The sequence below is a fragment of the Anser brachyrhynchus genome (assembly GCF_964034855.1).
Source record: "Anser brachyrhynchus genome assembly, chromosome: 19".
In the NCBI taxonomy this organism is placed as follows: domain Eukaryota; kingdom Metazoa; phylum Chordata; class Aves; order Anseriformes; family Anatidae; genus Anser; species Anser brachyrhynchus.
The window spans coordinates 10,381,402-10,396,820 of record NC_137712.1 but is presented as its reverse complement, the minus strand read 5'-3'; the positions used below and the strand labels follow the sequence as shown (position 1 = coordinate 10,396,820).

The 15,419-nt window shown below is 51.0% G+C and overlaps 1 protein-coding gene and 1 long non-coding RNA gene across 2 annotated transcripts; one reads left to right on the top strand and one right to left on the bottom strand.

Annotated features, from left to right (window-relative positions):
• Positions 1 to 259: 259 nt before the first annotated feature.
• Positions 260 to 15,326, bottom strand: LOC308180211 (ectonucleoside triphosphate diphosphohydrolase 2-like). Its single transcript, XM_080561430.1, has 9 exons — positions 13,249 to 15,326; positions 11,013 to 11,130; positions 8,831 to 8,981; positions 7,932 to 8,091; positions 6,420 to 6,647; positions 4,867 to 5,139; positions 3,941 to 4,036; positions 2,902 to 3,033; positions 260 to 2,013 (listed from the first exon to the last, which is right to left on the bottom strand). Exons 1-9 carry the CDS (start codon positions 13,360 to 13,362, stop codon positions 1,783 to 1,785), a joined length of 1,503 nt encoding a protein of 500 aa, XP_080417556.1. The 5' UTR covers positions 13,363 to 15,326; the 3' UTR covers positions 260 to 1,782.
• Positions 2,033 to 3,170, top strand: LOC308180216. The gene is made up of 2 exons (XR_013940836.1): positions 2,033 to 2,540; positions 2,893 to 3,170. It is a non-coding gene; the product is annotated as an uncharacterized lncRNA (long non-coding RNA).
• Positions 15,327 to 15,419: the final 93 nt, after the last annotated feature.

The following is a 15,419-nucleotide window of genomic DNA, read 5'->3' as shown; positions in this document are numbered from 1 at the left end:
CAAAGAACACATCAAAGATGTTGACACATCTCTCATCAGCTAAATACCAGAAGCCAGGTTATCTAAAGTCATTTTCTGCCTGCCTGCCACTGGGAAGAAAGTGCCTTCAGGGGTTCTCGTTGTGTACCCCGAAAGTACACAGCACAACAGCTCTTGAGTAAACAGTGGCAAAATCAGCATCCCCCATCCTGCTCTCTGAAACACTTTGTATTCACAATAAAAACCCTGCTTTGATCTCTTGCCAAGAATAACACAGACAGTGTATTAAAACATCTTTAATAACATGATATAATTAAAAATATCTAACGTGCAACTCAAAGAAATGAATATGAAGCTTGTTTCGATCTGTTTCCACACCCCTCCAAACTTGACTGACAGGTTACAACCCTTCATTAGTTGACCTGAAAATTTATGAATACACCAATATTAAGAATCAGGAGGGTGATATATATGAGTTAGGAGCACAAAGGATTAATAACTGGGTTCGAAAGGATTTGGGTGCCGTGGTAGCTTTAAATATCCTGCAAGGCACATCATTGCATCTGTGAGCATTTAAATTTCTGTTTAAAGTGGTCTGAAATGAGTTGGAGGCACTTGTGCCTCGGGCTTTTAACAGCTTGTGTGTTTAAGTCTCTGAAGCAATATGAGAGGTGAACTCTAAATGCTGTAGTCAAAGGACATTTGTCTAAATCCATCCCCTTTTTCACGATAACATGGGGAATTTGTATAGTGCCTCATGTTAGAAGAGCAGAGCAGACCAGAGGAGCTGGAATGACTGCCAAGTCCCAGAGGAATCCTAAGTATTGGATTATAAAGTAATTTTGGTCACAGTGTAACATGAAAGTCATTGGACTGACAGTTGGGAAAGCTTCTGTTCCTGGGTCTGCTCTCGTCTGAAGGACAGTATTACACATCACATTCTAGAGGCAGTGAGACAAGCAGTTCAGTGCAAATGAATGAGCTGGGGAACCTCAGGCCAGCATGCACCCGATTTTAACACATGAGATTAGATGTGTTAATTTAAATCCTGATTAAAGTGTTTAAATTGACAATTTTAACCCTGAGATGCCAAGACTTAGCTGAAAGACAGGAACTCAGCTGCATGTCTGTGCCCTCTGTTTCTCCTTTGATGTTGTGTATGTTTTGTGCGGACCAAGACCAAAACCCATTGCTTTTGAAGGATTCTCAGTCAGCTGGAGCATTCGCTGGAAGGGACGCGTGGGTACTGTCACTAACATGGAAGGACAGGTCAGTAGTAGCAGGAAGAAAATAGAAGCTTTCTTCTCTGGAACATGCAAGCAAGTTGGCTGCTGTATTCTGATTGTATTTTAAGTCTGTTCCAGTCTTCGTTAGTGGAGACATTGCAGATATCTTCTCTCTTGTGGCCAGAGAAGACAGCGCATCTATTCCAGTTATCACCTCTTCTAATTAGGTAGGATTATTCAATATTAACTTTGCGACAGTGCTCAGGGCCTGCCTCCTCAAGGGCATGTTTTCATTAGGTTGACACTAGTAATCTCAGTTGCAGCCCAAGCAAGATCTGCACAAACTGGTCTCATCTGGAGAACATATAGCTTGCCTTCCACTGGGAATCTCGGACTTCCTGCAGAGCAGGATCTATTTTCTCAATGTACAGTAGTGCAAATGGTAGCAGGCTGAAGTAAGGCACTGAGGCTCTTGAGTCCTGAAGGAAAATGGCTTGCATCCTCCAGTGAATTACACCGAGGTGATTTCTGTATGTACCCTGCTAACTGCCCTCTGGCAAGAGTCCTGGAATAAGAGTCAGTTGTCGTCAAAAACACTGCTGTTCCTGTTACTGAAGCTGTTTTCCTTGACCATCACTCGGTATGAGATGCGCATGAAAGAGCCGGTGAGCAGCACAACGAAGAGGATAAGGAGCAAAGACCAGACACCTGGTTCGATCCCCTTGAGGAAGCTTGGGCTGTCCTGGGGGAGGGTGTTGGTGAGACTCAGCAGGTACCCAAGAGTCCAGCCAGATGATGTATCGCCAATCTATTGAAGTAAAAAGGAGGAGAGATCGGAAGAGAAGCAGACAGTGTGGAGCCCAGCTGTGTTTCTGTAAACAGGCCCATGGCCTTACATACTTTATTTGAGACTGACACAAGGATTAGGCTGGAAGTGAGCAGCTCTTCCTCTCTTAGAGCACACTGACAGGCCTTAACTGCCCTGCCCAGCCTCACCTGGGGCTTCCTCCCACCCCCTGCCTGCTGGCCTTGGAGCTCTATTTAAACTCTGGCCTGGGCAGCCAGCTCTCCCCTGAGTGATGCTGTAGGTGCATCTGTGTGCTGTTCTTTCTCCTGCTTGCTGACTGGTTTTCCCAGATAGGCCTCTGCTGTAAGCACCTTTGCTTGTGGTCCTATTGCCTGGCTGAATTTTAGGGTGGTGGTGTCAGTAGCTTGTCTTTGGCTTTCCAGTCTGAGCTTGCTGGATGGATCCTGGACCTAACTCGTTACCTTGCCTTTGGCTGACACCTTCCATGTGGCTGATTGAGCTGCTGTCGCTGATGCTCCCCTGCTCAGGTACTAGGGAACGTGCCTTCGTCAATGAGCTGAGGTCTTTTGGCTCAGGAAATATTATCAGCAGTTTGTCCTAAGCATTAAGTGGTGATGGAGCATCTCCCTTCCCCTGTTTATTAGATGTGGATTCTTAAAGATGATACTGCTTCAAATAAGGTGTTGGCCCTTCTGTTTTTCAGTGGGGGCAAGTGGAATCTTTAGCTCTCTGACATTCTTTCCTGCTTCTAAAAACTGTGAACTTATTTTGCAAAACTATGTTGCTGGAGAAATCTTGTTGGTTAGGGCTTGTGGGACTGGGAGCAGACTGGCTTTACTGAAAGCATCCCTCCCTTGTAATTGGACATACCACACTTAGGTAACTGACCTCTCGGAACGCAGTCTGAACAGACTTATCGAAGTCCAGCGTGTATCCCTTTGTACTGAGATGAAAGATGAAGGCGGATACAAGGCAGTAATCAGCAACTGCATCCAGGCTTGTCTGGGACTCCTGGACTAGCTGGTGTCATTTCCAGAAGAAGAATGGAGGAAAAAAAGTAAATATTCAGTAGCTGAATTTCAGGCTTGCTAAACCCCCCCCTGCTTCCTGCTCTGGGACTGACTGCAGGACTGGAGGAAGGGGTTGTGTCCTGCGCAGTCTGAAGCCATGCTTCCTGCACCCACTGGGCTGCGGTCTGGGGATCAGTGCTACCTCTTGGAGCCTCTGTTCCCGTCTTGTTAAAAGATCTGGCAGTTCAAAGAGCATCAGTACTGGCAGTCAGGTCTCAGGTCAACTGCTCGGTGTGATTTTCTGCTCTCTAATTAGGCCAAGCTAATGCTGCAGCCTTTCAGCAGGAGTATTAACAAGGCCTTTCCCTTCTATCCAGAAGAGAGAACTTCAGGGAACTGCTAATGGGACTTGCAAAACCCGTAGGAACTGGCCAGTTTAGATGTTGCTGTGGAAGGGACACTTGGTTGGTGTATGCTCAAATGAGGGTGGTGTCATAAGACACCAACTGAGGAAGAGAACTTCCAAATACCCCATGGCTTGGGCTGTGTGAGCCCAGGTGAAATGGGATATTCCCCGGAGTGTAAGCAGATGTGTCCCCTGCACTGAATGAGTGGAGGATAACAGGAAGACCAAGGTGATGTGCAGGAGTGAGTAGATGGGCTTCCTGTTTACTCCTTAATATGCAGTAGAAGGTATTTGTGACTTCTCATGGAATTAAGTACAGGTGTTGCCAGGAGTAGCAGCTGAGATATGAGAGGAAGGAAAATAATGGAGCCTGTTTCCTCAAAGTGTAAAAAAAATATTTTCCCTGAGGAAGCCAATGACTTATGGCTCTGTTAGTCTGACCCATGTGGGCTTTTATAACATTGTCCCTTGCTTCCCACTATCCCTGTATGCTAAATTATTCTACAGTTACCTCTTTGACAGACATCCCACAAAGCTTGTTGACTGCCTGACCCAAGTCAGGAGAGGGTACAGATTTTCTCAGGAAGTCCATGGCCTCAGAAATCACCTGCAAAGGCAGCAAAAATAATCATCAGGTTGGACTGTGCATCCTTGCCTGCAGCGTCTGTAGGAAGTAAGTGGCAGTAGGCATGGGGCACGTTGCCCAGGTGCCCTCCCTATGCACTTGTGTTTGGTGGTTACAGTGCCTCTATGGGTGTGAGGGAAACAAGAAAGATCTGTTGCTGTCTGGAGAAGGAAACAGGGCTGAGTTTAGCTTGCACACGGCAGCCTTCCTGGCCCTTTGGATAAGTAGGCTAGTCCTTGTGCTCCTTGGCACTCTGTCTATTGGAGATGCAGCAGCAGGGAACTGGGGAGACTTCTCTGATTCCTCCCTCTGGGTGCCTTCTCTGAAATGCAGTCAGTGTGTCTTAGGATCTTGCACTGGTCCTTGCTTAACAACTTAGTGACTCTGGACACTAGATCCAAGATCTCAGGTATAAGCACGCTTGTGATGGAACATGGCTGGATGTTTGCTCAAAGTGAGAGAGGAACTTTAGTTTCACCAGGGACTTGATGTGGGAAGACCCGAGCATGCAGCCCTAGCCCTGCGGGAACATGCGAGCTCCCTTATGGTTCTGTGGAGCCCCCCACGTTTGTCTCACAAGCAGACATTGCCGAGACATGGGATGGAAAAGCCTTACCAGAGTTGTTGGTGGGAAGCCTGTGGTCCATTTTTGAACACCTTTGCCCCAACAGGAGTGCATGTGTGGCACTGGCCCTCTTGGCTAGCAGAGGACGCACCGTGGCTGTTCCCACTGTACTTGTTAATGACCAAACTGGTCCCATTTCACGGGTTCCCAGTTCTAATTGCTTACCCCACTGTCAATGAGAACCCACCAGAAACCTGGTCCGCAAGGGCTTGACAGCACTGCTGAGGGAACGCGTGAGGAAGCTGCAGGAGGAGGAGGAGTTGAGCAGGCTGTGCACGAGGGTCACGCAGGCAGACGGGTTGCTGGAGCCGGTGATGTTGAAGACCTCGTCAGGGCCAGGGACGTCCGATGCGTCGTCACTGACAGCACAAGGCCCTGCATGCACTGAATGCCACCGCACTTCCTGGGAGTAGGTGAGGGGCCAGCAGGGATTAGACACAGTTTTGGCACTTCTCTGATCCTAGGGAGAGAATAAAACAAGAGTAGAGGCAGCAAGAGAGGAGGTTGGCATCCCAAGGCTTTATAGGCGAAGACAGTACAATACAATAAGGAACAGCTGAGTTTTTTTTCCAACACCACAGTGTTGTAATGGAGCAGGCAGGCTGGAAAAGGTTTGCCAAACTTTGTCTCAGTTATTCTACTGCGAGACCCAGATGCCACAGGGTCCCAGCTCCTGCTGAGTTCAGGGCAAGCTGCAATGACTGGGTCTGCTGTGGGAGGCTGAGGAGCCACAGCCACGGCCCTACCTGCTCTCAGGCCAGAAATACCATTTCAATGAATAAGGTATTCTTTCCACTTAAAAGAAAGGCTGTTCTGGTCTGCCTTCCAAACACGTTCAATTCCTCTTTTGTCCACGCTCACGAGTCTGGTCGCTGAAACCCTGGGTAATCCTGCTCGCATCAGGCAGTCAGCCAGGCCTGGGCAATTCACTGTTTCATGATGCTTTGGCCCTTGTGCTCCCCATTAGCAAAGGTGACCTGGATGGCATGTGAATTCCCAATGCCAGTTAGCTGCTTGCCCATGCGGGGCTGTGGAAACCCCTTGAGGATCAGTGTTTTTCATCTCTAGGAGTTCCCCAGTACGTTTGTGGTAAATGGGGCCCTCTGTGGGGCATCCAGGTCTCATATCAGGGTCTGCTCCCCAGAGGGAGGTGTGGCAGGGCACTGAGTAGCTTGTTTATGAAAAATTCAGTTTTGCTGGGGACAAGAATGATTCCTGAATTTGCATCAGATTGTGCCACCAGTCCCTGCAAGTGGGGAAAAATGTTTGGAAGAATCAAAACAGCTGCATGTTTTTAAAATGAAATATTGCTCCTTTAAAAAGTGCTGCAGAGTTGGTCAGCAGGACAGCAATATCCCAAACAGAAGGTCCCTGGTGGTTCCCAGGGGCTCCCCTTCTAGGATGGGGATCCAAGGGAAGTCTTTGCCTCTCCCCACCCTGAATGTGACCTTAGCACCTCTGGAGAGCAGCTTTGTGCTCGTGTATTAAGTAGGGAGCCAAGGAGTCTGCAGGTAGGAAACCCTGAACTGTGTGTCTGCTTGGAGGGCATCGGTTCAGGCATGGAGACAAATGCACTGGGCTTTTTTTTTTTTTTTTTCCCCGATGATTGTGAACACACTCTGCAAAAGACTGGCTGACGTTTTGCCCATTAGCAGCTACAACCTATGCAACTGTCACCCAGTGCAAAGGGTTGATATTATATCCGGGAGCCTCGCAACAGCCCTTCTGGCAGGTACCCACCTGTATGAGCATAGAGAGCAGCCTCCTGCGGAGCTGGTCTGTGCCATGGCAGGGGCAGTGATGGGTGTACACGCTGTGTGTCCGCCCGTACAGCTGCAGCCTCACTCCCTCCTTTGGCGCCTGGTTCCCTTCTTCTATCTTGGAGGTGAGCTGTGTTGAGGTTCCTCCCATGGACAGGACTCCCGCCATCCCCTTTCCGGAAGGGACCAAGTGTCCTCGCCAGTCATACTGACCCCAAAAGAACCGGAGAGGTTGGTTATTAGGACTTCTACATCTGGGTCATGGTCAGATATAAGCACTAGTGCACAGAGAAAGCAGCTTCCTGGTGCAGTAGAGCTGCCCCCCTCCACCCCCAGGACGTAAGGATGCTGAACTGCAGGCTTTGGAGGGAACAGAGGTGCCATTGCAGAACCACAGCCGTCTGCACAGAGCTTTCCACAGCCACCGAGAGCAAACGGCTCACAGCCTTGGATGGCTGCTCAAGGCAGTGGTCTCAGAAGGTAGAAGCAGGGGAGAGGATGGTGGTGGGGAATGAGAGGGAGGTTTCCAGGTGGGCAGTTACGGGCTTCAAGTGCTGCCTAGATGCTGAAGTGTTCCTCCTGTCAGAAGAACGCTGTGGTTTCATCTCCTGCGGTCTTGCAGGACTCATTTTGGCAATGCTGAAGTTAGCAGTGCAGGCAGGAAAGCTCACACTGCAGGCAGTGCTCTGTCCCTGGCCTGGGGAGGCTGTGTTGCTGCCAGCAGGGCTAGCAATTCCCAAGCTAGTGCACGCTTGCTGCTGGTTTTCAGAACTCTGTTTCACTTCCCTGCTGTGGAGTTACTCAGCTGCTGTCTGGCCTGCCTTTGTTTTGCACTTTGAGTCTTTCTTGGGAGCCACTGGATTGAGAAGCCATGGAGGGAGCAAGGAAAACTAAATGCACTTTTGTGTTCAGTGTGTGCCTTCTGAATACAGACCAGGCGCCTATGCTGGGGACACCCAGCTGTACTCGTGCTGGCTTCTCAATGAGAGGGACATTTATGGGCTCTTCCCTTGCTTCTCTGTCCCCAGGCTGTCCCCTGAGACAGATGGATCCTGGTGACAATGGCACAGCACCCTGCAGACATAGCAGCAATGCCTGTTCAGCAGTGGCTCTGAGCTAGGACTGAAGGTCCCTGAACAGGGCAGTGGAGTTCTTGTTCACACGCAGGACCAGGCTGTGTAAGGTTGTCTTTGTGAATGTCCTGGATGCGTTGTCCAAAAGCCTCACATCAGGGCAAGAACGTGAGCACATCCAGGCAAGGCTATGATAGAGGCTTGGTCCCTCAGCCTGGTTTTAACCATCTCACATCACGTCCCCCCAGCCAGCTGGTGTTAGATATAACCTGCCTTCTCTAAAAGACAGTGCAAGCTGTGCTCAAGCATTGTTTCAAGTGCAGGGATTTTTAACGGTCCCTCCTCTTGTCTCTGTTGCTGTTTGTTAATGGGAATTGCTTGGCTCAGTTCTGTACTTCCCAGGCAGGATCATCCTTTACCTTGAAGAAGTTCTCCAGGACGTAGTTAACAGCAATCCAATTGAATGCTTCCTTGTCTAGACTGGACAGGATTTGTGCCCCCTGAAAGTCAAAGGGCGTTGACTTCAGGGCCACGGTCAGGGCTGCGAGGAGATCGTCAGAGAGGGTGGGATGGCTGAGGCTAGACAGAAAAGAAAAAAAGCAGGTGCAATTGTTGTTACGGGGCTTTGCAGGGGCAGCCCACAGAGTGCACAGCTGCAGGACATCTGCTGCGCTCCCTACTTTGGGTAGCAGCACCGTGAGGCACAACAATAATCCTCCTCCTGCTGCTACTTCCCTCTGCCCTCGCACAGTGCTGGTGGCAGCAACAGCCTGCACAACGAAAATGCAGAGGGAAGGTTTGAGCAGCTGTGCCACCCGTCAAGAATCTGGGAGCTGCTACTGAGGGATCCTGTGGCCTTGCCACCAGACTCCAGACTTTACTTTTCCCCGATGTCTAAAAGGAGACAGAGGTCCCAGTAAGGTGACTGAGAACAGGTGCAGTATGTATTATAGTGAGGTGGACCTTCCCACCACTGCTCCCAACCTGCTGCCAAGAAGCACCACTACAGGCTCATGTGGATTGCCATTTAAACTAAAAAAACCTTCAGCTTCCAGACTGACAGACGTTTCCCCCAGCCCTGATTGTGAAGGTGACCAGTGGCAGTAGCAAGACTGTCGTCTTCATGGCTGCGTGGGGGAACAGGCTATGGACACAGCCATGGCATGCTCCCCTCGAGTACATGGGGAGCTGAAGAAGGTTTACCTGACCAGCAGATTAGGGATGAAACACTGCAGAGCAGACAGGGTGAGATTCATTTACAGACTGATCCACATGACGTGTGCTGATCTCTGGGTGTGGGTTTGCAACATGCACTCACTTCAGCTGCCTCGTGCTGGTGGTTGCTCCCAGGTAGAGGGGAGTTTGGCTGTGCTGCTCTGCCGGGATCATTTTCTGGGCCCAGTTCAAACATGTATCCAAGCTCTTCCCTACTTTCTGAGGAGAATCTGAGTAGTTGGAGATTCCTGGACCTGAGGATCAGGGGAAAGAATGGAGTTTTCTGTGGGAAGATGTGGGAGAAGTGAGAGCTGTTACTAGAGAGCGTGCTGTCCTTCAGGACATGCACAAAGCCGGGACCTGTCACAGGTGGAACAAAGGAGCTCTCCCACTTCTTCCATCTCATTCTTCTGGGAGCAAAATGGTGAATATGTAAATAGCAAATTACATTAATCTAACCCCAGCTGTGCTGCTAAGGTACCCTGTAAATGACCGTGCGCCAGCCACATGACTGCTGCAACAGCTGAGGCTGTCTCAGCTCAGAGGGAAAAATTTAACTGCTATAAAAGATAAGCAAAGGGCACGCTGCCACGCAGGCAGCATCGAAACTGATGTCATCTCCTTCCTCCATCCACTTCCTTCTGTGTTGGCGGCGGTGGCTTCTGAACCAGATATCTACAAACAGGACACCTCTGCTCTAGAGGAAGCTGCTGCAGCGCAGACAGAAGCTCTGTGCAAGCCTTGACTCATCTTTCCAGCGAGATTCAATGTGGTCTGAAAAGTTGGTTTTGAACAACCACCCAGAAAAAGCCTTGCTTCCCCATCCTCTGGCCCTCTTGCCATGCTGGCTGTGTGACTCCCTCCCCAGGGGCTTTGCTCTCCTGGGCCCCGTATGGAGCTGAGCTGCAGCCTGCCTGTGGCCACTCAGACGGCGACCGTGCTGCCACGCAGACCAAGGGCTGCCTCTCACCTGTGGAAAGAGACCTGCAGACAAGGAATTCTTGCTGCTGCTGACACCCTGCTGCAGCAGCTTCAAGTAAGTGTTCAAGCATGGAGCTACGGTTGGTTTTTTAACCCAGCCTGTGACCGTGGCAGCAGTCAAGACAAACACAAGGTTTCAGGGAGCCCTTAGTGCATCGTCTGTATGCGGTTTGTTTTGCTAGCAGTCTGCAAGAGCATCCCTTCCCTGCTTGTTGCGAGGTTGCCCTGCTACACAGAGTTCAGGGCTTCCCAGCATCTTGCTGTAATCGTGCTTCAACATCAAAGCAAGATTTAGAGATAGGGAAGAAAAAACCCAAGCGCATTAAGGCAAAAAACTCTTTTAGCTGGCACCTGTGGGGTTTAAGCGACCAAAACTACTGAGGAATACCCCAGTATTCTCCAAAATCACAGTATCACAGTATCACAGTATCACAGATTTCTAGGTTGGAAGAGACCTCAAGATCATCGAGTCCAACCTCCGACCTAACACTAAGTACTCCACTAAACCATATCGCTAAGCTGTACATCTAAACGTCTTTTAAAGACCTCCAGGGATGGTGACTCCACCACCTCCCTGGACAGCCCGTTCCAATGCTTAATAACCCTTTCGGTAAAGAAGTACTTCCTAACATCCAACCTAAAACTCCCCTGTCGCAACTTTCGCCCATTCCCCCTCGTCCTGTCACCAGGCACGTAGGAGAACAGACCAACCCCCACCTCTCTACAGCCTCCTTTAAGGTAACTGTAGAGAGCGATAAGGTCGCCCCTGAGCCTAAAAATGTGCCTAATGTGACATCTAAAGCCAAGCTGAACTCATACTTTTGGTATCAAAGGGGTTGGAGCCGTCATGCCTCTTGTTGTGGGGCTACACCACTCACTGCCCAGAGTACAGCTGGGAGGAGGAAGAAGTTACCACGAGTCACCCTGCAGCCAGACTTGTCTCCATTGCTGCTCACCATCTCCCCCAGGTGAGGACCTCAGCAACCTTGGCTCGTCCACTGACCCACGTGGATGTCGGAACCACCCCTCGGTGTGCTCCCCCAGCTGCAGCAGGCCACCAAAGCTGTCACCTGCTACTGCAGAGTGCTCTGACACCCACCTCTGTATGGATAAATCTGCCCACGCTGAAGAAGACCCATGCTGAAAATAAGCAGCCTGCGCTTCACTGTTGCCAACATCTCAGTGTTCAGCTAGATGATACAGGAGCTGAGGAAATTGCAGCAGTGGACCACGTGCAGACCTCTCTGTTTTGTTCCATCCTGTGCTAATCCCAGAGCCCAGCATTCATGGATCGGGCATCTTACCTTGCACGACACAAGAACTGCATTCTGTGATCACCCCGGTCTTGTTTGCCATGGTAGTGGTCCACTGGTAGATGAACAGGATGGTGCGGGATGGGCCAGCATCCAGAACAACGCCATACTGGAAAACCCCAAAAGCATTCTAGATAAACACTGAATACACACTTCTTTGTTATTGTAGGGCCGCTCATTGTTTTGTAGGTACTCTGGGTCACCCATGGGCCTACACTGCAGTATTTGATTTAGCTTTTTACATTCAAAGAAAGAGTGAAGGCAGAAGATGATGTTCATTTAGAGTCAAGCATCTGCATTTCTGAATGTATACACAAGGAGCAGCAGAAGTGGAGAAACACCCAGAAATACATGATTTCTATAGTGGCATGCTCTGTAGTTGTTCCTGAAACCAGGCAGAGGGCTTCCATGGCAAGCTGAGCCATCTGGAGCTCGGGAGAAACAGGTCCTAGTGCAGTGGGAGACAGAACTACACAGTGTCTCAGCTGAATCTGAGACTCAGGCTGCTGCTGGGTTACTATGTTAGAGGGAGAAGGTTTTCATGCAGAACTCAGAGGGCTGTGGCTTTCTGCTGCTTCTAAGGAACACGAGACTCACTTCCCTACTGGAGATAGAGCAGCATGGGTTGGGTTTGCCCTGATGTGTGCCAGATCTGTTGGAGCTGCAGCGTACTCGGACTAACTATCTCATGCACTGTCCGACGCAGCCGTCCCATGGAGGCTGAGATGATGTCTTGGCAAAAACAGCAGCAGCCAGCATGAGATTTTCAATTGTCATATTTCTCCTATTGCCTAGTAGTGTGGCTGAGGGTTTTCTTAGTCTCTTTGCAGCCCAGGGTCTGGTCTGTTTGCCACGAATTGAACTTTACTGAGCTGCACCTTGTACGTGCGGGTTAGGAAAGGAGAGACCACAGGGGTACCCTGCAGTGCAGCTCTCAAAATGCCCTTAAAATAGCGCTCGTGCTAGCCTAGGGTATCGCTTCCCCATTCCAGTCTGGGACATCTACACAGGAAAGCAGTGTAGGAGATCTGGGAGGTATGCTGTAGTGCGTGGTCTAAGCTGCATCTTCTGCAGAAATATTCATAGCTGTGACTGAGTGGGAGGAGAAAGCTCTGGAGAGGCCTCTAGAGAGGCTGGTGCTTGCACCGTCGGAAGGGTTTCAGCAGAAGATGGAGCCTGGCTCAGCCCTGCGTGCTGCCAGCCGCCTGCGCCCTTCCTGGGAGCTCCCGGGCTCGGCGCCGGGGCTGGAGCTGGTGCGGCTGGAGCCCGAGCAGAATGCGGAAGGGGGACGCAGCTCCCTGCCCGAGCCTGCTGGCATCCTCCCACACGAGTGACAGCTCGTATTTCTGGCAGGGACATGTCAGCTGCCGCAGGAGAGGAGGAAACAAATGGTCTCGGTGGAGAAGCCGGGATTTTTCCTCCCTCACAAAATGAGAGAGCGCTGCTGGGAGCGCAAGGCCGGGGAGAGGATTGCTGCATTAGTGCCACAGCTCAACATCAGGGAAGGAAAGAGCTGCTGGCAAAGCACGGAGTAACAGGGTTTTTTAAATCCAGTTTTGTTTGAGAAGCCTGGGGGAGGATAGTGTCTCTAAACTTGTAGGTTAGGCTAGTTCTGAATAAACCACAGTGTGTGACTAAGCACACCTCAGCAGCTTTGCATCAAGAAGCACAGGCAGATCTGTCTGCTATGTATGTCAGGCTGGATCTTCAGTTGAAATCAAGAGGGGAAGGGACAGAAGAGAAGTAGGAGAGAAAACCCTTCCGACTTCCAAGAGGGACCCAGCTCTTTCCCTCCACTGAAACCACGGCCCCTTGCTGCTGTGGGGTGGCTCCTGCTGGGGGCTGCCTCTGCCCAGCCCGCATGGGGCATTCTGCTGGCGATGCTCAGCCGGCACCTCCCCTCACCAGCTGGGCACCTGGACCCAAGGGCTCGGTTTGGTTTTGGTTGCAAAAGCTACACTATGCTGAAGGATGCTCTGCCATCCTCACAGCCTTGTTCTGGTCCATGCTTTGTTGTTCCATGCTAGGAATTTAGTAGCACAATGAATGTAAAAAGCAACAAAACACCAGTTTGTAGTTTAAATGCCTGGCTTGCACCAGGGAGAGACACAAGGAAACAGGCAGGTTCTCCTTAAGCAGCAGCCCCGTAGCCAAGGATAGCATCCTCTGCTTATTGCCCCGCTTGACCCCTGGTTTCGTCAACCCTGTCGGAGCCGTTCGCCCTTACCTTGGTCCTGAGCGGGGTGACGGGCACGTCTTTGGTGGAGACGCAGAGCAGCACGATGCCCGTCAGTCCTGCTACGATCACCAGCCAGGGGGGAAGGAGCTCACGCCAAGACATGAAGCACTTTTCGTCGGAGAGTCAAAGAGGAAGCAGAGGAGCCGCGAACACGAGCCCACATCTGACAGCGGCTGCTTTCTACGGGCTTTAAAAAGAGGAGAAAGGCGGGGCCAGGGCCAGGCTCTGGCTTCAGCCCAGCCCCAAGCCACAGGGACCACGAGGAGCGCGTGGGCCAGGCTGCGACGGGCCGGGCAGCGTGCCCTTCCGCCGGCCACGCACGCAGTAAGTGCAACCACAGCTTCATGCGATTCCGGTGCTCGCTTGGCAGAGGCATCGCCACAATCTCGAAACCGCCCCGGGTGATGGTGTTGAGGGTAAACAGAAATGCGGGGTGAACTCTCCTGTTTAATAAGCAGAAAGCAGGCAAACTCATGGCTTTGGTATTCTGCGCCTGGCAGTGCTAGCAGGAGCTGCCAAAATTAGAAATGGGGAAACTCCTCGTGGCTGGGTTTCCTTTTCATCTGAGGGCCGTGCTTGGCTCTGGTGTGGACCTGAGGCACTCCCTGCAAGGATGCCTTCATCTGCAATGGGGCAGAGCACTGGCATGCTGCCTCCAGACTTCTCGTGGTGCCTCATCTGCACCCAGGTGGCAGCTGAGACGGGAAAACATCTGCATTTTTGGGTTTCCACACACAGGAGGCTCTGGCTGGCTTGCTCCTTGCTGTGGGTGGGAGGAAGCCGGGGCTGCTCAGGCCGTTTGGCCTTCAGGCCAGTATCAGCATCAGCGCCTGCATGCCCCTTCCCAACGTCTCCATCGGAAAGACAGCCCCCAGACTTTATAAAACATACCCACACTTCTCTGTTCTTGTGTCACAAAGACACATCCCCGAAACCAGCGTTTCTGAAGGAGAATCTCTTAGCCACAGGAGAGGTGTTTCTTTCGAGCTGTTCTGCTCTGCTTCCCAGTGATTGGGTCAGTAATAAAACTGCATCTGCTTCAAAAGAAATGTTTTGGCTTCTTCAAAAGAAATGTTTGGGCTTGTGCAAACTGGGCTGTTTATTGGCAAGGCCATTTTGTCTCCGTGGCCACCAGAAGCCTTCACCAGCCGGGCCTCTACCTGCAGAATGACTGGAAGAATGACACCATCAGGGTGTATCTGGAGACACATCTCTTGGTCTGAAAGTTGTTTTAAGCCTTTATCTTCCTGCAGAGCTCAGACTCCAGTTGAGATTTTTGCTGGTGCATAACTGGAAGGCATATGCTGGTGTTTTGTCTACATAAATGCTTCAATTTGCAACGGGGACACGGATTAAATCACCAGAGCGCTGACGTTCCCATGCTTTCATGTCTGCCCAGAAGGACAGGCAAGCTTTCACACGGCTTGCTGGGAAAGATCCGTACCGCAGTTCAGCTTGCTGCAGCGTAGCAAGCAAACGAGGTGCCCCAGGCATCCTCCTGTCTCAAAGAAATGCTGTGCACACAGGTGGGGTGCGTGCAGCAGCTGCTTGCACCAGGGTGGCTGTCTGAGGGCTTACGGAGGCGGGCTGGTCACAGTAGTTTAGACTGACTTTGGAGTACTGATAAAAAAGCACCCTTGAGACGCAGGACTCTTAGTCCTGCCCTTGCTACTACTCGTTTGGGGGCTCTAAATCACGTAGGTTTTGCTTTGATTGTTCTGCTAACTGCTGGGCAATTGCCAAAGGGCTTTCTGCGATGACTTGAACTCCTGCAAACTCTAGATATGTAAATATCCTGATGCAGCCAAGAGAGAAAGTAATGCAACCTGCTCCTGTGCCCCATGGCTGGATAATTTACTTAAGGTATGAGGTGTCCGTGTAAAAACTCACACAAACTTTGGATTCCAGCCAGGAAGGGAAGAGCACAGCCCTGGTGCCCAGCTGTGGAGCTCACGGAGGACGAAGTAAGAAAGCAGGCTTGTTTGGTTTTTATCCCCACTTTGTATCAACTATCCTGAAACTTCGCGCTGGCGGCGGCCAAACGACGGACGGGGAAAGGCCTCTTCCCCGCTGCGTGCCGTTTTTGGTCGCGTTTCCTGATTTCACCACTTGCTGCCGGGGAAGAAAAGCTGCTGTCGGCCGGGCGGCCGCAGGCGGCC